The sequence below is a fragment of the Silurus aristotelis genome, assembly GCF_946808225.1.
Source record: "Silurus aristotelis genome assembly, chromosome: 9".
NCBI lineage: Eukaryota > Metazoa > Chordata > Actinopteri > Siluriformes > Siluridae > Silurus > Silurus aristotelis.
In genome coordinates, this window is record NC_139582.1 from 1,953,876 (window position 1) to 1,977,057 (window position 23,182).

The 23,182-nt window shown below is 40.5% G+C and overlaps 1 protein-coding gene and 1 long non-coding RNA gene across 5 annotated transcripts in view; both read left to right on the forward strand.

Moving 5' to 3' along the window:
* Positions 1-21,912, forward strand: part of rhpn2 (rhophilin, Rho GTPase binding protein 2) — a 32,271-nt gene extending 10,359 nt beyond the window's left edge. The window contains exons 3-15 of one of the 4 annotated variants that reach the window (XM_083550181.1): positions 3,064-3,192; positions 6,230-6,305; positions 6,805-6,882; positions 6,964-7,088; positions 7,409-7,575; positions 8,992-9,179; positions 9,315-9,471; positions 12,356-12,475; positions 12,695-12,889; positions 14,224-14,270; positions 17,623-17,769; positions 18,625-18,783; positions 19,899-21,912. In XM_083550181.1, the coding sequence (XP_083406307.1) occupies positions 3,064-3,192; positions 6,230-6,305; positions 6,805-6,882; positions 6,964-7,088; positions 7,409-7,575; positions 8,992-9,179; positions 9,315-9,471; positions 12,356-12,475; positions 12,695-12,889; positions 14,224-14,270; positions 17,623-17,769; positions 18,625-18,783; positions 19,899-20,129 (1,819 nt within the window). In that variant the 3' untranslated portion in view covers positions 20,130-21,912. Of the gene's footprint in view, positions 1-3,063; positions 3,193-6,229; positions 6,306-6,804; positions 7,089-7,408; positions 7,576-8,991; positions 9,180-9,314; positions 9,472-12,355; positions 12,476-12,694; positions 12,890-14,223; positions 14,301-17,622; positions 17,770-18,624; positions 18,784-19,898 lie in introns of all 4 variants that reach the window. The other 3 variants (XM_083550180.1, XM_083550179.1, XM_083550178.1) reach the window with 3 other exon arrangements.
* Positions 12,902-13,604, forward strand: LOC310730955. The gene is made up of 2 exons (XR_014535032.1): positions 12,902-13,383; positions 13,461-13,604. It is a non-coding gene; the product is annotated as an uncharacterized lncRNA (long non-coding RNA).
* Positions 21,913-23,182: the final 1,270 nt, after the last annotated feature.

The window sequence follows — 23,182 nt, forward strand, 5'->3', positions numbered from 1 at the left end:
ACACACACACACACACACACACACACACACACACACACACACACACACAGTACATCAAAGCAGAATGTTCTAAAGGTTTCATGGGGAAATATGACCCCTGAGACTGTGGTTCAGAACTTCACCTCCAACACACACAAGTTATCAACCTGCACTTTATTTATCTTTAGATACCTCAGTAATAATAATAAGAAGAAAAATAAGAATTATTAAAAACTATTAAGAATAATAGGAAGAATAATAAATCAGTGTTTGTCTTTCAGGAATTTATTTTATACTCCAAATAATTACATTTAATTAGATTTTATTGTAGTTTTATTTTATTGTTAATTCTATTTTTATTCAGGCTTCAGGTCTATTAAGATCCAGATCTTTCAGTCTTCAGGTCCATTAGGCTTCAGGTCTATTAGAATCAAGATCTTTTAGGATTCTGGTCCATCAGGCTTCTGGTCCATCAGGCTTCAGGTCCATCAGGCTTTTGGTCAATCAGAATCGAAATCTTTTAGGATTCAGATCTTTCGGGATTCGCGTGGATGCAGCCTGAAGCTTGAGCAATACACCCTGTAAACTTTGTCATCTATGTAGAGTGTAGATTAAATGCAGGAGGTGAAAAGAAAATAAATACATAAATGCATACAGAGCAGCTGCTGTTTGTTCTGTGTCTCTCAAAGCAAACATCAGGAACATTCTCAGGAACACCCATAGAGGAGACCAGTGACAAACACCTGAGCATCTTAATCTGGAGAGAAATATAACGTCCTGCTTCCATTATTAAGTTTATTATGAAGACATGGACAGCGAGACCTTTTTGATCTGGTTTTGATTTGAAATGTTTTACTTACCAGACATCACACAGGAGTTCTGATCACCTGAAGTTCTGATCACCTGAAGTTCTGATCACCTGAAGTTCTGATTACATGAAGGTTTTTTTGCAGACTTCTCAAACTGTGATGTGATTTTATAATCACAATAGTGCACTCTCTCCTTCTCATCTCTCTCTCTCTCTCTCTCTCTCTCTCTCTCTCTCTCTCTCTCTCTCTCTCTCTCTCTCTCTCTCTCACTTTCTCTCTCTCTCTCTCTTTCTCTCTCTCTCTCTCTCTCTCTCTCTCTCTCTCTCCTTTACATTAGTTATAGTCACTTTTTCTGCATTAAAATGTTCAGGTGTAAATTCAGCACAGTGTCCAGGTGTAAACGAAATCTCGCGATTGAATCGAATATATTAATCATCCAGACTGCAGCAGGTTCCCCATGAGGAGAAAAACGTTTTCTCTTCTCCAGCCAGACCACATGGAGCTGAATATTGTGCTGAGGGTTCGAGAGATTAATTACTCTAGAGAGAAATTAATCTACTTTTTTAAAAAACAGTATTTTTTTGCAGCTCTTGTGATAAAGGCTGGTAAACGTGTGTGTGTGTGTGTGTGTGTGTGTGTGTGTGTGTGTGTGTGTGTGTGTGTGTGTGTGTGTGTGTGTGTGTGAAGGAAAATATCCAGATTTTGTTTTTGTCAGGAACGAACTCCTGGATCCTGAGGATCATCAGAGACTCAGGAGAAGTTCTTATCTTCAGGCAATTTGATTAACCTCACACACACACACACACACACACACACACACAAACATTATATATATATTTGCTGCTTTTTAGCTGCTTATGACTCATTATAGTGTGTGTGTGTGTGTGTGCTCATTGACTGATTTAATTGGACAGTTTGACCCCTGTTTGTGTTCTGTCCTTTTTGTCGGAGGTGAAAAGTCATTCCACCCATACGCAGGATCGGAGACATGCCGAGGTCCGTCTGTCTCTCAGCCGTAGACGTTACTATTTTTGTCTCCTTGTTCTGCAAATTTCCAGCTAAAGAAGCCAATAAGGCAAAACGCAAATAAAAGGAACTCAGCAGCAAAGCCGGTTCAGTGAACAGGAAATAGAGAGGATGATTTCCTGTAGTGCTACTTTTTAAATATGCAATGAACTCCCCGGAGTTGCAGGATTGTTGTTGATTTGTAGAAGGTTTTGTGGTCATAGTGTCTGTGTGTGTGTCTGTCTGCCAGTATCTCTGAGTGTGTGTCTGAGTGTGTATCTGTCTGATTGTCTTTGTGTGTCTCTGATTGTCTGTGTGTTTGTCTACCAGTGTCTCTGAGTGTGTGTGTTTGTCTACCAGTGTCTCTGAGTGTGTATCTGTCTGATTGTCTTTTCTGTGTCTCTGAATGTCTCTGAGTGTGTGTGTGTTTGTCTACCAGTGTCTCTGAGTGTGTGTATCTGTCTGATTGTCTCTGAGTGTGTGTTTGTCTACCAGTGTTTCTGAGTGTGTGTGTTTGTCTACCAGTGTTTCTGAGTGTGTCTATGTCTCTGTGTATGTCTGTTCTTGAGTGTCTGAGTCTGTGTCTGTCTCCCAGTGACTGTCTGTCTGTGTGTTTCTGAGTTTCTTAGTCCTGACATACTGTTTTGTTGAAACAGTTGACACACAGTATTTTAAGACTCCTGGGATTTAATGACCAGAATAAACACGTTTATCTGCCACATTGCAGTGAAGTTCTTCTTCTCCCAGCACGTTAGGGAGCTGAGGTCGGAGCTCAGCCTCCGCATGAGACAGAGCTCCAGGGGTAAACAGGATTATATATAGTGGCGGCTCGACAATGCTGGGGCTCAAACCCAGAATTTTAACCACCGAGTCACCACTGTCTTCTGAAAGTACACGTTTATAACCGAGCAGTTGAGCAGCATCCAACATACTGTCTGACGTCAGTGCAAGAAAAATACACTGCTGTGAGGTGGGAGCTCAGTGGTGAAAGCTTTGCACTCTGTAATGGAAGGTCATAAGTTTAAATCCCACCACTACCATGCTGCCATAAATGTACAAAATTTGTTTTTTATTTATTTTATTCTTATAAGCAAAAAACCTTTTTATTTATTTTCTCAGTTTGGAATATTGAATGTCTCGGTCAGAGAGCAGTCCTACCGTGTCCTGCATTACTGCTGACTCATCCATGATCCTCACCCCTCTCTCTCTCTCTCTCTCTCTCTCTCTCTCTCTCTCTCTCTCTCTCTCTCTCTCTCTCTCTCTCTCGCAGGGCCACGGGCAATAATAAAGTCCGAGATATGGTCATGCTGGAACTGAGTTTTGTGAACTCCAACTTGCAGCTTCTAATGGAGCAAATGGAAAGTCTGAACAGTTCAGTAGAGGTTTACCAGAACGTACAGTAAGTACACACACACACTCACTCACTCACTCACTCTAGAGATAGGAGACCGAGCCGTGTCCTGAGAGTCACAAAGAATACAGATTAACATGGCAGAGGCAGAGCTGTAACTTTCTGCAGACACAATAGGAAAAGAACGTCTGGTTTTATTTCAGCTTTTTTTCTTTTTTTAACGGAGCCAATGTTTGTGAAAAGGCCATGCGGTAGAGCGTCGTATTAGATTGAATCTCATTGTGTTGAATCGAATCGGATCGTGTCGATAACTGCTTTATATATATATATATTTAATGTATCGGTTTGTTGTCTTTCGATATTGTTGCCTATTATTAATCATCTATGAAGGATATTTTTATATTCAAAGTATTGAACTGTCATGTTATCTTATTTCTGGCTTGAAGAAGAAAACATAAGCTTTTTTTTTTTTACATGGATAAAAATTCATTATAAAACCAATATCTATATTTTTGGAGCAGTTGTGGAGTTCTCAGGAATTTCTATCAGACAGCTGATACACGCAGTGTAAAATAATAAAGATTCAGTTTTATAAAACAGAAAAAAAGCCCTGTGTTTAAAACTTCCTGTAAATGTATTAGAGGAAAGCAGTTTAATGCGCTAGTTTATGCTCCCGAAAGAAGATTTATTGCTTGTTGTAACGCAAAGCTACGTTTTAAAACGTCTTTTTCCGCGTTTGAAATCGATCAGTGAGACGTGAAGAGCTGAAAACCGATCCTGGGCGAAGTACGACAAAGCTAAAAGGCTTAATTTCCGTCTGAGCTGGGAGTGGTGTTTACGGTAGATTTACAGCAGACATCAGCAGAGAGAATGAGAGAGAGAGAGAGAGAGAGAGAGAGAGAGAGAGAGAGAACCGTGATGATTCAGCAGTAATGCAGGACGGAGGAGAGGAGGACTTCTCTCTGACCAGGACATTCTGTACAATCTCTTCCCCCACTTCATATAGTAATTAAGTATCATAAACCTGCCTGGTGTTTATGGAAAATATTCGATGAAGCTTCATAAGCACAAGCGAACATGAAAGAGAGAGAGAGAGAAAGAGAGAGAGAGAAGAATGAAGGAACCTCCTCTGGCTCTCACTGCCTGCTGAACTGGTTTAGATGCTGCCACATGCCTTTCTGATCCTGTTAGACGGGTACATTAACATACCTTCTGTACATGGGGGTGAAGAAAGATGTTTATGAAAAGTTAGATAAAGAAGGTGTGTGTGTGTGTGTGTGTGTGTATGGTGATAGGTTCAAAATGATGTAACAAGGAAGAGGAGTGTTTGCTTTAGGGACAGGTTCCCCTTTCAAAAATGAGAAGGTCAAAGGTATTGGGACACCCAACTTTTCCACCTATTTGTGGTTCCTCCCCAAACTGTTACCACAAACTTGGAGGCACACAATTGTACAGGACGTCTTTGAATGCTGGGGCATGACATTATCCCTTAACTTGATCTAACCCCCGTTCCAGCGACGACAATGCTACATGAAGATCTCCTTTAAATAGTAGGAAATGTGTGCTAGATCTTCTCCAACCCTATTGAACAATAAATGTGAACGCTGACTGCACGCCAGACTTCCTCACCTTCTCACCTACATCAGTGCCTGACTTTACTAACACCCTTGTAGCAGAAGCTGTAACTCCACAAAATCTTCCCAGAAGAATGGAGGATATTGTAATGGTGACTAAATGTGGACTGAGATGTTCAAAAAGAAGCACATAGTAATCTTATGGTCAGGTGTCCACAGAGGAAAGAGAGAACATGAGAAATGAAGAAAGAGTGAGAGAGAGAAATAGAAAGGGAGCGAATGAGGGAGAGATAAGTAAAATGGATGTTTGTGTGTGTGTGTGTGTGTGTGTGTGTGTGTGTGTGTGTGTGTGTGTGTGTGTATGAAAGGAAGAGAGGGGGAGGGACTATATGTCTGTACTCGAGTGGTCCCTCTCTTGTTGAGATTCCTCGTTTCCAATAACAACCGAAAAACAAAAAGAGTAATTAGTGGTCAGATGGCAATGAGCTGAGACGTGTGTGTGTGTGTGTGTGTGTGTGTGTGTGTGTGTGTGTGTGTGTGTGTGTGTGTGTGTGTGTGTGTGGGTGTGTTTGTGTGTGTGTGTGTGTGTGTGTTTGTGTGGGTGTGTGAGGGTGAGAGCGTCCCTTAGTCTCTGGCCTGCTTTATTGCCTCTGAAAGAGATTCCTCTCTCAAATCTCATGCGTCTGCCGAAGGCCATTAATTCAGGATAAACCCTTCTTAAAGAGAACCCATGCTGTCTTATGGGAGAACTGTGTGTGTGTGTGTGTGTGTGTGTGTGTGTGTGTGTGTGTGTGTGTGTGTGTCTGTGTCTGTGTCTGTGTGTGTGTGTGTTTACTGGAATAGCCTGATCATATGTGCATCTAAAACAAAGCAGCCAGACCAGCACCAGCACTCTATTACCTAAATAACATGAAATAAATAGAGCTGGAGTGTACAGGGTGTATAAAACACACACACACACACACACACACACACACACACACACACACACACACATTACCCAAATGGGGTCTAACAAATGTTAACTATTTAATTGAAATTTTTTCCATTTCTTTAATTTAATTTAATAAATGTTAATATTATGAAATATAATTGGTATAATAATAATAACCAAGCAGGCATTTTATTTCAAATTGGTTTAAAAAGTAAACTGTTCAAATGTTAATTATCACAAATATTAATGATAATAAACAGTTAATAAAATAAAAAAAAGCAATTTTAGCTTTTGCATTTCTTTCCCCACTAATCGACCTGAAATGGGTTCAGGATTCCTTTTACTTTCCCAATTAACAAAAACAAAGAAAATACATTCGCCTGAAGATTTGAACTAAAACCAGATGAATGTTGTCTCTATTGTATTTATTTATTTATCTAATTACAAAAAAAGATGCAATGTAACGGCACTCAGAAACAGGAAGTGGATGGTGGAGCTTCCTCATGCCGTTTCACCTGCTCGGTGATTTTCTCCATCAGCTGATTTTCATGGTTTTGTTTTTCTTTTCTTTCTACAGAGGTTCAACCATCATCCCTCTGATTCCTTTGGGCCTAAAAGAGACAAAAGACGTGGACTTTTCGGTACCCTTTAAGGTTAGTTTGTTTATTATTGTAAATGGAGAGACTGTGCAGCTCTTGTAGATGTGGACTGATGATCATGATGATCTGTGACGCAAACACGAGGTGGTATCAGAACGTTTTGAGACTACCAGTATAACTGGTGCTGTGTTTCACAACAAATCTGCAAACGTGAAATTCAGCTTGGAACTGGGCAAATCTGCCACAGAGACGTTTGACGTGACACGCGTTTGAAATATGGCGATGAGTGACACGCCTTTGGGAGCGGAAGAACATTGCTGGAACGTATTCAGGACGTATTCCAGAAGAACGCTGAGAACACTATGTTGCTGTACAAGGAGACTATTTTGAAGGTGATGGTGTGGAAACGTAGATAAATACAGTACTTTCTTGTAAACAGAATGTCTCCACACTTTTTGGTGCCACCTCGTACTGAAGCGGTGTATATCCACTGGTTTTATGATGTTTGTGTGAGACTGCGATGTGATGTGATGGTTTTAATATAATGTTGCAGGATTTCATCCTTGAGCATTACAGTGAGGACGGCACAAGCTACCAGGATGAAATCGACGATCTGATGGACCTCAGAAAGGTATCAACTATAAAGTCTTTCATCCTGAGACTACAGTTTTATTGCAACGGTATAACATCTGTAAAATTGTGTGTTGTGCAGGCGTGCCGGACTCCGAGCCGTAACGACGCAGGGATCGAGCTTCTCGCCAGCTACTTCAGTCAGCTCTCGCTCCTGGAGGGTCGTTTCTTCTCCCCCAACCGCCACATGGGTATTTTCTTCACATGGTGTGTTGCAGATCATAAAGTTATACTAAGTATATTTCATTAATACAGAGCACACGATGTTCAGGCTGCATGAGAAGATCATAATGTTTCCTTCCTGCTTACTGAGTGTCCTTGAATTTCTTGGCAGTATGTATCCTCTTAATAGTTCATCCAGTTCTGTAACTTCCGCCTGCGCTCTTATTATAGTAATAGTTCCGTTAAAAAGGGTGTCGCGCTGCTGTAAGAGGCGCCGCAGGTCTGATGAGTTTTGGGAAATATTTACAGATGAATAGAGATCCGGAGAAGAAATTAAATTGGGTGTGAAATGTGATTTGATGCAGGTACGACTCCTTTACTGGCGTGCCAGTGTGCCAGCAGAACATATCCCTGGAAAAGGCCAGCATCCTGTTTAACATGGCGGCTCTTTACACCCAGATAGGCACTCGCTGTGACAGACACACACACGCCGGCCTCGAGGACGCCATCACGGCCTTACAGAAATCAGCTGGTAAACATTCTTTAATTATTTTTTACACTTTTACATAATGGTTGGTGTGACTAGTGGATTGTGATTGGCTGGAAGGAGTTCAGGTGTGAATAGTGGATTGTGATTGGCTGGAAGGAGTTCAGGTATGAATAGTGGATTGTGATTGGCTGGAAGGAGTTCAGGTGTGAATAGTGGATTGTGATTGACTGGAAGGAGTTCAGGTGTGAATAGTGGATTGTGATTGGCTGGAAGCAGTTCAGGTGTGAATAGTGGATTGTGATTGACTGGAAGCAGTTCAGGTGTGAATAGTGGATTGTGATTGGCTGGAAGGAGTTCAGGTATGAATAGTGGATTGTGATTGGCTGGAAGGAGTTCAGGTGTGAATAGTGGATTGTGATTGGCTGGAAGGAGTTCAGGTATGAATAGTGGATTGTGATTGGCTGGAAGGAGTTCAGGTGTGAATAGTGGATTGTGATTGACTGGAAGCAGTTCAGGTGTGAATAGTGGATTGTGATTGGCTGAAAGGAGTTCAGGTATGAATAGTGGATTGTGATTGACTGGAAGCAGTTCAGGTGTGAATAGTGGATTGTGATTGGCTGGAAGGAGTTCAGGTATGAATAGTGGATTGTGATTGGCTGGAAGGAGTTCAGGTGTGAATAGTGGATTGTGATTGACTGGAAGCAGTTCAGGTGTGAATAGTGGATTGTGATTGGCTGAAAGGAGTTCAGGTATGAATAGTGGATTGTGATTGGCTGGAAGGAGTTCAGGTGTGAATAGTGGATTGTGATTGGCTGGAAGGAGTTCAGGTGTGAATAGTGGATTGTGATTGACTGGAAGGAGTTCAGGTGTGAATAGTGGATTGTGATTGGCTGAAAGGAGTTCAGGTATGAATAGTGGATTGTGATTGGCTATAAGGAGTTCAGGTGTGAATAGTGGATTGTGATTGGCTATAAGGAGTTCAGGTGTGAATAGTGGATTGTGATTGGCTATAAGGAGTTCAGGTGTGAATAGTGGATTGTGATTGGCTATAAGGAGTTCAGGTGTGAATAGTGGATTGTGATTGGCTATAAGGAGTTCAGGTGTGAATAGTGGATTGTGATTGGCTATAAGGAGTTCAGGTGTAAATTAAGAGCGAAGTTTGTATTTGTCAGTTGACTGGGGTTTGGGTTAAATTGAGTTTATTGTGTGTTACACTTTGACACTTCAGATTTTAACAAACTGTGTAAATATTTCGGAGAAATAGTAGAAATATTTTATTATTTTTAATCTTTGTGTCCAAACAATTTTTTTGGTGTTTATTTACCTAATAATAAAAGAAATTGTTTTATTATTTATAAATAAATAAACACAAAATATTATCATTTACTGGAATTAAATTCTGAATTGCAATTAAATTTTTTTTAATTATTATTATTTTGTCTGCTTTCGAACATCTAGGTGTCCTAAACCACCTGAAGGAAACGTTTACGCACACTCCGAGCTATGACATGAGCCCGGCGATGTTGAATATGCTGATAAAAATGCTGTTGGCTCAGGCTCAGGAGTGTGTGTTTGAGAAGATCGCTCTGTCCGGAATCCGCAACGAGTTCTTCAGCCTGCTCAGGATGGCACAGGAAGCTGCCAAGGTATTGCAGTCATGATACTACATGGCTGAACGAACCCAATATACCTTAAAGCTAAAATAAGAGGGTTTAATTAAGCGATTTAGTCATCACTCGAATATAATTTGCAATTGATATCCACATGTATTTGTTTCATAGGTGAGTGAAGTGTATGAACAGGTGCACCAGTCCATGATCCAGACACCGCTTAAAGACAACGTGCCCTTCTTCTGGTCCACAATGGCGCAAGTGAAGGTCCATCACTATCGCGGTCTCGCCCATTACTTCATCTCCACCTCCCTGCTGGACCATGAGTGTAAGTCGATAAAAAATTCATTCAGCCTCATTTTAAATATACGTATACAATAGTCGAGAAGCAACACAAACATGCTGAACATGATGCTCCCACCACCAGGCTTCACTCAGAGTGGTGTGGCTCTATTTGGACAAAAGTTTGTCTTTTCCACATTTATTCGTTTTGTGCTGTTATAATAAACCATCACTCTTCTGGGAAGCTTCTCAGTCGAGTTCAGCCATGAAACTCTTATCAGTAATCTGATTGGTTCTCTCGATCCTTTATGAAATTCTTCATATTCCGACTGAAGCCAGGCCTCATCTGACAACACTACACATGTTTATGTTCCACCTCCCACCTCTCCAACACCACCTGTATAGATCTGATACAGTGAACCATACGTGTAAATACAATGAAGCCAAGTTTGTGGACACCTAAACATTACATTTATGGCTTTATGTATACACCCTTATCTAAAATAACTTACATTTATCTCCTTCATGGGTTCAAGAATGGGATCTGAACTTAAGACCTTCTTACCCAAGTCGAACTCCCAAGCCAAACTCCTAAGATACCAGTTCCCCCATAAGATTGTTCTTTTTGAAAACATCACTCCACATTTAGTCTCCATTTGCTGTATTATAAGCTCCACTCTTCTGGGGAGATGTTCCACTAGAATTTATTTTTGAGATTTGTGCTCATCTAGACACAAGGGTGTTTGTAAAATCAGGTTGCGATAGAGGTGAGAAGGTGAGGAGGCCTGGGATGCAGTCAGCATTTGCATTCATCCCAAAAGAGTTCAGTAGGATTGGAGCTCTACAGCAGGAGATATTCCAACCCATGAAATGCAGATATTTGTCATTTCATCCAGATATATAGCAGTGAAATGAGCTGTTTCTCCAGAACCTTGGTGTGTGTCCCAATGCTTTTGTCCATATAGTGCACATTAAAACAACCTGTTTCTAGTCGAAGCAAGATTTTTATTCTTTTTTTTCATAGCAGGTTTCTTTGGTCTGGGTTACAAGAAAGGTGTTGGTCCCACCTTCAAATCATTGTCCCAATAGTGTCCATATTGTGAAAGGTGTCTAATTTTAGTTCTGGTCAAAATTATTACTGATGTAGACAAAAATGTGATGAATAGAAAATATGTCCAAATGAGAATATCTTTGAATATCTATACCCACAGAGATATGAGGTTTTAAGGTTTGTACGCGAACTCCCAGAATTCTTGGCATCTCCCGATTGGTCTGCGAGCTCATTGTAACATTTAAAGGGGCATTTTCAGGTTTTCAGCTCTTTCATGTTCCACAAGGGAGCAGTGAATTAGGGAGACTAGGTTGAACTGAATCACCTTACATTCATAGGGCTTTTAATGAGGCCAGGCTGAAGCACTGAACCGCTTTCTGAAGCCTGCTGAGAGCAAGTCAAAACGAAGAGAGGGGTAGAGAGGGAGAGGGAGGGAGAGAGAGAGAGAGAGAGAGAGGGAGAGGGAGTGGGAGCACACATGGCTGGTAGAAAATCTTTGATTCTTTTTCCAACACGCAGGGAGTTGCTTCAGGCGCAGGGCTATAAAATGTTCTTATTCAGGGCAGAAATTCGATCACGTCTGCCCGAGTGCCAGGTTCTGCAGCCTCCCCGCTCACGTCTGAAAAATCGCAGGGATGCGGCGTTAACGTTAAACAGATCTCAAAGTGCGAATTGAGGAGGAATATTTGTCCAGGACGGATTTTATTCAGCTGGATCTTATTAGGATCTTATCTATATAGGAGCTGTATATTGTATCAGCTTCTGCATTACTGACATTCATATCGTTCTTTAATCAAACACTCCAGCCAATGTCTGTTTATTTCTTAAACTTTACAGGAGTCTTCACTGTAGATCTAGATTAGATTAGATTAGATTAGATTAGATTCAACTTCGTCATTGTCCAAGACTCATGTACAAAGAAATGCAGTTAGAATCTAACCAGAAATGCACAAGTGGCCTGTTTACACCAAAGAGCAGAATGTTAAATAATGGTATGGGGTCCATATGTACAGGGGTGAGGGTGAATAATGTGCAGAAGGTTGTGCAGAAGAGAAGACATGTCAGAAGATAACGTGCGCAAACAACATGATATAGATTATATATATATATATATATATATATATATATATATATATATATATATATATATATATATATATATATATGAATGTACACTATTCCCAAAAGTATTGGGTCACCTGGTCATAATTGTTATATCCCTCCACTCTTCTGGAAAGATGTTCCACTAGATTTTGGAGCATGCTAATGGATATTTGTGTTCATCAGCCACAAGAGTATTATGAAAGGCAGGTACTGATGTAGGTGAGGAGACCTGACCTGCAGTCAGCGTTCACATTCATCCCAAAGGTGTTCAGTAGGGATGAGATCAGAGCTCTGAAGCAGCAAGATCTTCCTCTCCAAAGCATGTAAACCAGATCTTCAAGCAGCTCACTTTGTGCACAGGGGCATCGCCATGATGGAGCAGGTTTTGGGTTCCCAAGTTCAAGTGAATGCAAAGTTTTATTATTGCGCATCTAAAGACGTCCTGTACGATCGAGTGCCTCCAGTTTTGTGGTAACAGTTTGGAAAAGAACCACATAGAGCAGGAAAGAGCAGGTGACCCAATACTTTTGGCAATATAGTGTATCCAAGCATGGATTGTTGAAGATCATCCAAACCACAGACCTGTAGCTTGTGTGTGTGTGTTTGTGTGTGTGTGTGTGTGTGTGTGTGTGTGTGTGTGAGAGAACATGATAATAGAAATGAAAGAATGAAAACGAATAACAAGGACAAATGCTGCATTTATTGTATTTACAAAGTGTGTGTGTGTGTGTGTGTGTGTGTGTGTGTGTGTGTGTGTGTGTGTGTGTGTATACAGTAACCCAGAATGATGATGAGGATAAGCAGGAGAAAACCCTCTCTCAGGTGTACGACACGATGCCTGACGGACGCTCCGCCGCTGAGATCCTGCGCAAGAAGCAGGAGCGCCGTCACATCGGTGAGATCCTCCGCACTGCTTCCTTATCGATCTGAAAACCTTTTCTGCGTATCGTATATTTCCTCAGATCCTGCATTTCTCCTTTCCAATCGGGTTCTCTAGTCACTATTTAGCCACAGTTTTTTGTGCAATAGCACTTCAGTTATCTACGTCACAGTCCAGCTGAAACTGTAATAATGGAAATTGACCCCTGCCCTGTCTCCCCCCCTCCCCCGGCAGGTAAAGCTCACCTGAAGCGTGCCGTAATAAACCACGAGGACGCTTTGCGTAACCAGTGCCTGTGTCCTCATCTGCACAAGCTGGAAGTCCTCACCTGCATTCTTGATGCCAGCCACAAACGCTCACTCGCAAAATTTGAGCAAAATGACACAGAAGACGAGTTCACTGATTACATGGAGGCGCCGGACATCATCCGTGAGTTACTACTACTACTACTACTAATAATAATAAATCCACAGTGCTGCAGAAAAAGTAGTATTTTTGGGACACTGTTGGTCTTCAACCGTTTTCTTATTAAATATTAAAAATAATACATATTTTCTTCACTATTTTGTCTCCAGCGATAGATCAGAACACAAACAGTTCTATTTAACAAGTGATTTAATGCTGAATGTTTCAGATTCCAAAAAACTCCATTCATTTATTCAACAGTTTAATTACAAAAAAAAAGAGAAAGATCAGAAATGAAAGTAGAATCTAGAAGGAATGAAGCGGAAAAAAAAAAGGGGGGCGGAAGGAATGAAAAAAAGAAATAAGAAGCAACTATGAAAGGAAAGAAAGAATGGAGAAAGGAGAAGAAGGAAGGATGGAAAGAAAGCAAAGAATGAAGGAGGGTGAAAAAAACGGAAAAGGAAAAGAAGGAAGGAATTAAAGAAAAGACAGAAGAAAGGAATGAAGAAAAAAGAGAGGTGAGAAAGAAAGAAAGAAAGAAAGAAAGAAAGAAAGAAAGAAAGAAAGAAAGAAAGAAAGAAAGAAAGAAAGAAAGAAAGAAAGAAGAGAAAGAGAAAGAAAGAAAGAAAAGAGAGATTAAGGGATAAAAGAAAGAAAAGAAGAACTGAAAGGAGGAAGGAAAAGAAATGAAAGAAGCATGGACAGGAAGGAAGGAAAGGAAGGAAGGAAAGAAAAGAAACTGACTGAAGGTAGGATGGGAAAAAAAGAAAACATGGAAGGAATTAAATAAAGAAAAAAGACTATAGGAAGGAAAAGAAAGGAAAAAAAAGAGGGAGGGAATGAAAAAGATAAGAGAAGGAAGGAAGGAAGGAAGGAAGGAAGGAAGGAAGGAAGGAAGGAAGGAAGGAAGGAAGGAAGGAAAATAGACTGAAAAAAGGAAGGGCAGGAAGGAAAGAAACAGAGAAAAAAAGAAGGAATGAAGGAAAAGAAGGGAAAGAAATGACACAGAAGGAAGGAAGGAAGGAAGGATGGGAAAGAGACTGAAAGAAGGAAGGAAGGGAAAGAAGAAAGTGAAAAAGAAAAGAAGGGAAGTGAACTGATAAGACTTTAGACTGATGTTGGTATAATCCCTGAGCTCATCCTGCAGCTGGATCTGATCAGGATGGAGATTTCAGCAGCACTGTGGTATAAAAGTCCATGAAGCTCTTAAGGAACTATGTGTTCTGGGAGCAGCAGGGTTTATTAAGTATGTTTGTATGAAAGAGGAACTGATTCTCTGATCTTCTGCAGTCGATGATCTCGGTGGTGTTTATACACAAACACGAGATAACAGGCGTTTTTTTTTTCTCCTTGTGCAGCTAAAACGGAGCAGAAGGCTGAAATGGAAATTCCCGTCGCCACTAAGGTGAAAGTCAAAGACTTGTTCCACCGACTGGTATGTGGGCACCTCATTTTCTACTAGTTTTTCCATGTGTTCCTCAGAGTCTGTTCACAGCATTGCAGTGTTGCTGGTTGTTCTGGAATTAGAAATGTTCGGAGACTTTGGCCTGCATGCTGGATTGAACAGACCTCTGAACAGAAGCTTCTCCACACTGTGGCACTGGTTTTTGTTTTGAACAGTGTGAAGAAGCTTCACAGTGTTTCCCCACACTAACATGGTGTACAGTGTACCGTTTTACACATCAACAGCACAACCACTGTCGGACTTTCACACGTTTTCCACACACGTTCTGCACCTCCTCGTATCGCCAGTCACAATTAACTCTCACTACGGTCTGAAACTTCTCTTCACTAAACACCGTCAACTTTGAGATACTTTCAGTTCACTAACAGTATCTTACAACCGAAAGCTTTTTATGGTCTTTTTGTTGGTGTACTAAAGAACCCGCCAGGAAGCAATCTTCTCGATTCTGAAGCTCATGAGCAAAAAAGTGTACAAAATACAAATGTGTACAGACATTTGGGCTGAGAGACGAGCATCTTCATTTTAGAAATAATTTTGGTTGAACCCTCAGTGATTGACTTTTATCACTGCACTGTGAAGTCACCAGAAAGTGTTTGGGTTCACCATGGGAAGCTTGTTACCACTGGGGTAACATACACTTTAATCTGGACTGGACTGGACTGGACTGGACTGGACTGGACTAGACTGGACTGTCTGTCTGTCTGTCTGTCTGTCTGTCTGTCTGTCTGTCTGTCTGTCTGTCTGTCTGTGTCTTTCTGTATATATGTCCGTCTGAATGTTTTTGACTGTCTTTGTCTGTCTTTTGTGTGTGTGCGCATTTGTCTCTGTAGTCTGTAGTGTGTGTGTGTGTGTGTGTGTGTGTGTGTGTGTGTGTGTGTGTGTGTGTAATTTGTCTGTTTGTGTAGTGTGTGTGTGTGTGTGTGTGTGTGTGTGTGTGTGTGAAAACATTGCTCGACTCCGTAGTTCAGCCAAATAACTCTATCTGTGATCTGGTTCTCTTATGGGACGATGTTCCACTAGATTTTGTGGAGATTGATTCAGACACAAGGGTGTTAGTAAAGTCAGATACTGATGTAGGTGAGAAGGTGAGGAGGTTCCTGGGGTGCAGTCAGCATTCACATTCATCCCAAAGGTGTTTAATATGTTTGGAGCTCTATAGCAGGAGATCTTCCACTTAATTCCATGCAAAGCAGATCTTCATCTAGCTGGCTTTGTGCACAGGGTTTAATGTCGTGCTGGAACAGGTTTGGGTCTCCTAGGTCAAGTGAAGGGGAAATTTAAGAAATTTTTTAATCTATAATTGAGATCTCAGGGCTGAACTAGTTCTAGTCTGGAGGACAGTTGGTTACTAGTTAGTAGATAGTCACATATCTGCAGAGACTTCAACCAGTTAAACTGTTAATGACGTGATTGTAGAATTTTATTGTGTAATTGCCGATAAAAAGGTGATTTCTAAAGCCCAATTCTGTCTCCTATTGGTTATTTATACCTTGAATTGCAGCTAAGGAGAGTTGTATATATTCTTGTATAATATAAAAAAAAAAAAAAAATATATATATATATATATATATATACAGTGAGGAAAATAAGTATTTGAACACCCTGCTATTTTGCAAGTTCTCCTACTTAGAAATCATGGAGGGGTCTGAAATTGTCATCGTAGGTGCATGTCCACTGTGAGAGACATAATCTAAAAAAAAAATCCAGAAATCACAATATATGATTTTTTAACTATTTATTTGTATGATACAGCTGCAAATAAGTATTTGAACACCTGAGAAAGTCAATGTTAATATTTGGTACAGGAGCCTTTGTTTGCAATTACAGAGGTCAAACGTTTCCTGTAGTTTTTCACCAGGTTTGCACACACTGCAGGAGGGATTTTGGCCCACTCCTCCACACAGATCTTCTCTAGATCAGTCAGGTTTCTGGCCTGTCGCTGAGAAACACGGAGTTTGAGCTCCCTCCAAAGGTTTTCTATTGGGTTTAGGTCTGGAGACTGGCTAGGCCACACCAGAACCTTGATATTCTTCTTACAGAGCCACTCCTTGGTTATCCTGGCTGTGTGCTTCAGGTCATTGTCATGTTGGAAGACCCAGCCTCGACCCATCTTCAATGCTCTAACTGAGGAAAGGAGGTTGTTCCCCAAAATCTCGCAATACATGGCCCCGGTCATCCTCTCCTTAATACAGTGCAGTTGCCCTGTCCCATGTGCAGAAAAACACCCCCAAAGCATGATGCTACCACCCCCATGCTTCACAGTAGGGATAGTGTTCTTGGGATGGTACTCATCATTCTTCTTCCTCCAAACACGTTTAGTGGAATTATGACCCAAAAGTTCTATTTTGACCGCATGACTTTCTCCCATGACTCCTCTGGATGCTCCAGATGGTCATTGGCAAACTTAAGACGTGCCTGGACATGTGCTGGTTTAAGCAGGGGAACCTTCCGTGCCATGCATGATTTCAAACCATGACGTCTTAGTGCATTACCAACAGTAACCTTGGAAACGGTGGTCCCAGCTCTTTTCAGGTCATTGACGAGCTCCTCCCGTGTAGTTCTGGGCTGATTTCTCACCTTCCTTAGGATCATTAAGACCCCACGAGGTGAGATCTTGCATGGAGCCCCAGTCCGAGGGAGATTGACAGGCATGTTTAGCTTCTTCCATTTTCTAATGATTGCTCCAACAGTGGACCTTTTTTCACCAAGCTGCTTGGCAATTTCCCCGTAGCCCTTTCCAGCCTTGTGGAGGTGTACAATTTTGTCTCTAGTGTCTTTGGACAGCTCTTTGGTCTTGGCCATGTTAGTAGTTGGATTCTTACTGATTGTATGGGGTGGACAGGTGTCTTTATGCAGCTAACGACCTCAAACAGGTGCATCTAATTTAGGATAATAAATGTAGTGGAGGTGGACATTTTAAAGGCAGACTAACAGGTCTTTGAGGGTCAGAATTCTAGCTGATATACAGGTGTTCAAATACTTATTTGCAGCTGTATCATACAAATAAATAGTTTAAAAATCATATATTGTGATTTCTGGATTTTTTTTTAAATTTTGTCTCTCACAGTGGACATGCACCTACGATGACAATTTCGGACCCCTCCATGATTTCTAAGTGGGAGAACTTGCAAAATAGCAGCGTGTTCAAATACTTATTTTCCTCACTGTATATTATAATGTATGTATATGTGAATGTTAAGATGATGCTCAGTATTGAGTTTTATTGTGTTTTTATTGCGGTTTGCATTGAGATGCTCACTGTCATTTGTGGTGTGTGTTTTGTGTGTGTCAGGGCCCGCTATCTGTATTCTCAGCCAAACAGAGATGGACGGCACCGCGCACACTCCAGATAAAGACAGAGGACAGAGACATCGGTTTTACACTGAAAGGAGCCGCACCAGTCCAAATCCACTCTCTCGACCCGCTGTGTCAGGCAGCTGTGAGTACACACACACACACACACACACACACACACACACACACACACACACACACACACACACACACACACACACACACAATTTAATTTATAGTACATTTAGAAGAAAAAAAAAAGTGAGAAAGTTGCGATTATCAATTTAATATTTTAATGGCTTGATGGCACTTTTATATATATTTTTATACATTCATACATACAGGTACTTCATAAACCTTGAACCTTTCTGTCAGATATCACCAAAGTCAATGCTCAACTCAAACACACACACACACACACACACACACACACACACACACACACACACACACCTTTTTCTTTTTTTTCTCTCCTGGGAAAGGCCTGCCTTCCTTGTTACATATTATTCCTAAAATCCTGTTTCACACTGCTCTCCTCTTCACACAGATATAAGCTCGATTTAATGAAGGACTCTCTCTTTCAGTCTCTCATTCTTTTTGCGCTCTCTCTCTCTCTCTCTCTCTCTCTCTTTTTCTCTCTCTCTCATATTAGTAGTTTTTACTCCTTTTTCTCTCTTGTTTTATTCTTTTCAATCTTTTGAGCTGTCTAGAGCAGCTGTTCAGAAATAACCTGTGTTTGTGTGCACACACACACACACACACACACACACACACACACACACACACACACACACTTATAGAGTGCGTCATGTACCCTACATGGTGTGTGTGTGCACTGGTCTCCCTGAGATAAGCACTTTGTAAATATTGGCAGGACAGAACAAAGCCCCACTCACTCCGATCATGATTTACTCGACCTGCAACCTGTTGTCTTTCTCTTACACTCGTTTCTCTTTCTCTTCCTTTTTTTTCCCCCCTCTTGTTATCTCTTCTTTCCCAGGCGGACGGCCTGAAAGAGGGCGATTACTTGGTTGCCGTCGGTGATACGGACTGTAAATGGATGGGCGTGAGCGACGTCATGAAGCTGTTGAAGGACGTAGACGGGGAAGGCGTCGACATTAAAGTGGTCAGCATGATCGACAACAGCATCCAGGCCATGGTAACATAAAAGATTTTTAACATGCTTTTTACTTCACTCTACCTTCTGCTGTCGGTGGAATGGCGCCATCTGTCCACCTGGACATGTAGCTTCAAAATAGGTTAATGATGCATCAGTAATGGTAGATATCTCGTATCCTGGTCAGTGTGAGTATTGGATTGTGATTGGCTGTAGGGAATGGGTGAGTTGCTTAGAAACAACTGAAACCGTACTAACATACAGTTCTGCATTATTTACATCCATTCATTTCCTTTCTTTAACATGGTCTGTAACAGAAAATGCCGCAGTATTATTGTGGATATTTTATCATGAAATGCCTCCTATTTATTTTGCCCCTAATGCCGGATTAGTTTATTTTGTTCTGTTTAGACAAATGAACGTTACTGTTCAAGCGATAAATCCCCTATTTAAAGAGCATTATTACTATCATAATATTAGATGCTATTAAAATCAAAACTTTCTTACTCATGCATATGGTTGCTAAGTGAATCGATCAAATAATTAGGCTACGTTAATCTAGAGGTCGACCGATTTTACCGATTGGATCGTACTTGCTGATATCCGATTAATTATCCGATAGTTTTTGAAATAGATACTGGATTAAAAATAAACACAACACTTCATGTAAAATAGTCCTGAACTTTATTACAAAAATATACAAAATAAATATAATATAGTGCTCTCCGTGCAACGCGCGGTCTCACGTGTAGGCATGAACAAACAGTGATTCGTCTCTAGAGGGCGCTCTTTAGTGACCTTTATCAATAACTACATTTAGTTTTGATCAAATACAGATTAGTAAAAAACATATTTGAAATTACATTCATAAAATATGTTTGTGTGAATACTGGATTGTGATTGGCTGGAAGGTTAGTAGTGAGGTCTGGAGAAAAAAAACGTGTGGAAAAAAATAAATAAATAAAACAGCACCAGGAGTTAAATCCAACAGCTCCATTTATTACAAGAAGCGTTGGGTGAAACAGAGCTTGTTGCTCTTTAATGAAAATTTTGGCATTTTTGTTTAACGTTTTTCTCCAATGTTCTCAAATTGTAGATTTTTTGGACCAACTGAACATCTTTAAAACTAACATCGTTCGTTTCTTCCTTTATCCCAGCCCCAGAAAAGTGCCACTTTCTCCGGCGGCCTTCCGAAAACCTACTCCATGATCTGCCTGGCCGAGAACGACCAGGACAAGCATACGAAAGCACGTAAAGTCAGCAAGAAGATGTCGTTTCTCAGTTGGGGGCTGAAGAACAAGCACAAGAGCGCCAGCACCCTCAGCCTCCCCACGTCTGACTACAAACCCTCCAATCCCAGATCCTTCAACGACAGCAGCCTCTACTAACCAGTGCTGAACTTCTGAGCAGTTAATCGTGAAGCTCTCGGGTTAGGGAGCGAACCGGTCCAACGCGCAGACACACAGTGCTGAAGTTATGAAGGAAAAAATTCAAGACTTTTGCACAGAAATTTTTCTTTTTTTTTGGGGGGGGGGGAATGCCTGCAAGTCGTTGCAGCCAAATAGTTAAAAGTTATTTTAAATATAAAATCTATATAATGAGCACCCGTGATATTGACATATATCTGTTCATTCTATTGTCTCGTGTGTGTGTGTGTGTGTGTGTGTGTGTGTGCGTCATATATGGGAGGGATATTTTCTCGTTTAATTGTTTAGATTTTTTTATTTGTTACAGAATTAATCATTCGTTTCTGATCGCTGTGAAGAAAACAGGAAGAGCCTGTGTTTTTTTTTTTGTTTGTTCGTTTTCCACCAATATTCATATTGCTGCTGCTGTAAATATTCGGATTTCACTGTATTGTTCTATGGAAGAGTCAGATGTTCAATTTATGTACCCAAATGCAGAACGTGTTTATTTACATATATATTTTTCGCTCAATATTTGAAATAACGTCACTGCTGTATACGGAGCATTTTGAAGTAAAAGTAAAAAGAATAAAATTGAATAATGAGGTTGATTATAGCTGGAAATATGTGGTGACGTGTGTAACGTGAACGTTGAGACAGTGGTTTGCAGTAATCGAGCAGTGCTGTGGTTGTTTCTGTATGATTTTAATATCAATTTTTATTATTACAAGAGTCTATTTGCTGTTAGAATAACCTCCTGAGAAGACGGCCCACTAGATTTTTAAGATTTGTAAACATTCATTTAGTCACAAGGTTCGAAGCAGGAAATCTTCCAACCCATCGAATGCAGATCTTCTGGAGCTTTGTGCGCAGGGGCGGTGTCATGCTGGAACAGGTTTGGGTCTGCTAGTTTAATTAAAGGGGAAATTTCATGCTAAAGCCTTCAGAGACATTGAATCGACTTGTGGGCCTTTGATCTTCATGGTAAGAACGACATATTCCAAATACTTTTTGACCCATTTGGACGGATTTAGAATTTTTTGTTCTTTTTTTTTTTTTTTTTTTAAACTAACACCTCCTTCGGAAGTGTTGTAGGTATTTCACTGTCTACAGCGTAGATACTTGTTCACGTTTGATAATCAAATAAATAAACCGCACATAAAGAATGAGTTATAATTAGAGGTGTGTATTCCTGTTGACGTATTTAGCGTGTGTTCGGGTGACGCCACGTGTAAATGTTGTTTGTGTAAAATGGTCATTTAACGTTATTGTGCAATTAAGTATTTGACAACTTTTTAGTATAATTACCGTGTGTGTGTGAAACGTCTAATTCCCTTTTAAAGTCTTTTAAGCGATGTGACTCCTGAATATTGCGTCTAGACTTTTTTTTTTTTTAAGCACCTGGATATCATATTTTGTGGGTATTTTAATGAGATTGAGAGTAAAGTGGGGTTAGATGTAGCATGGTAAGATCTCATCAAAGGCAATGTAGGTCACATGCAGGTTGATTGTTGTGTGTGTGTGTGTGTGTGTGTGTGTCTCTGTTTGTATTGTGTGTCTGTTCCTGATGCATAACGCCTTTTAAGTCTTAAAGGTCAAAACAGTTATGTTTTTGTATCCGTCTGGGTTTTGAAGGTTTCTGTCGCTCTTGGCTTTTTTTTTCTGTCGCTGTTTATTCGAAGTGGAAGCAAAACTTGTTTCTCTTTTCTTTTGTTGTCATTTTTTTTTGTACACAAACCTGAAATAAAAATAAAATAATGGGTGATGATTGGGTCGTTTTGAGTCATTTAGAACAGTATGGAAATCGAGAGAGTTCTGAAAAAGCTCCTGTTTGTGTCCTGTTTTTATATAACGCATTTCATACACTCAGTGGCCACTTTATTAGAAACACCTGCTCGTACATGCAGTTATTTGATCAGCCAATCAGGTGCCAGAAGCACAATTCAATACAATAGCATCACCCAGATGCAGGTCAGAAGTTTCACACTCACATCAAACATCAGTTGTTGGTACCAGGCAGGGGCGTGTCTAAAGGGGGGGGGCATGAATTTCATGTTTACTCTTTGTTCTAACTTTTATCTGTCCGTGATGAAATGGCAGGTGGTCAGAATAGCACTGGTTTTAATACCACCTGGTATATAATCACTCCTTTTAACCACGGTGAGCAGAAAAGCATGTAAACATTAGAGGTGGATGAGGATCCAAAATCCACCTCAGGTTCTGCTCCTGTCTGCCAAGAACAAGAATCTGAGGCTATTTGAAGGCTTTTCTGGGAAACTCATCAAATAAACATATTCAGAAATGTTCTCTGACCCAAACTTTCCTGACTGCACTTTGAAATCATCACAAAGATTAAACAAAAAGTGGATTCATTTCTCCGAATTATTCACTCAAAACTAATAATACTGAATTAAAAACGTGAAGACGTTCTCAAGACATGGATTCTGATCCATTACTTCAAGCTTTAACTTCTCACTGGCCTCATTTTTTTAATGCTGTGGGTTTTTTCAGCAGCAGTTTGGTTTGGTTTCGCTTGGTGAGAGTCTGAAAAGAAAATGGACGCACATCTGTGTGCAACCTGAGCTTCACTTACTGCTGCCAGAACCAGTTATAAAGGAGCTGAGAAATAAACAGAGTTCCACAAGAAGACACACAGGGAAGATTTCTAAAGCTTGGGCATTGTCACGTGACACTGTGGGAGTAGTTCATAAATAAGTAAATAAATAAATATGACCTGCCTTTTGGATGTTATTAGTGCTCTGTATGGTGTGAGTGTGAGAATCGTGGCGGCTGAACATCATGTGGTAATCTAATGTACTTTAAATGATTCCCAGGCAGGGGAATTTCGGACTGTGGGTTGGTTATTAAAGACGGGTTTTTTCACGCCAATAGTGATGTCAGAGTGGTTTTACTTTTCTGGGAAACTTGGCAATTCTTCTGCACATGTTCCCTGAAAGTTCTGCCTACACAACCTTTGTGGCTCTTAAATGGGTTATAAACCAAACCTGGGGTGTGTAGCTTGATTTACACACTGG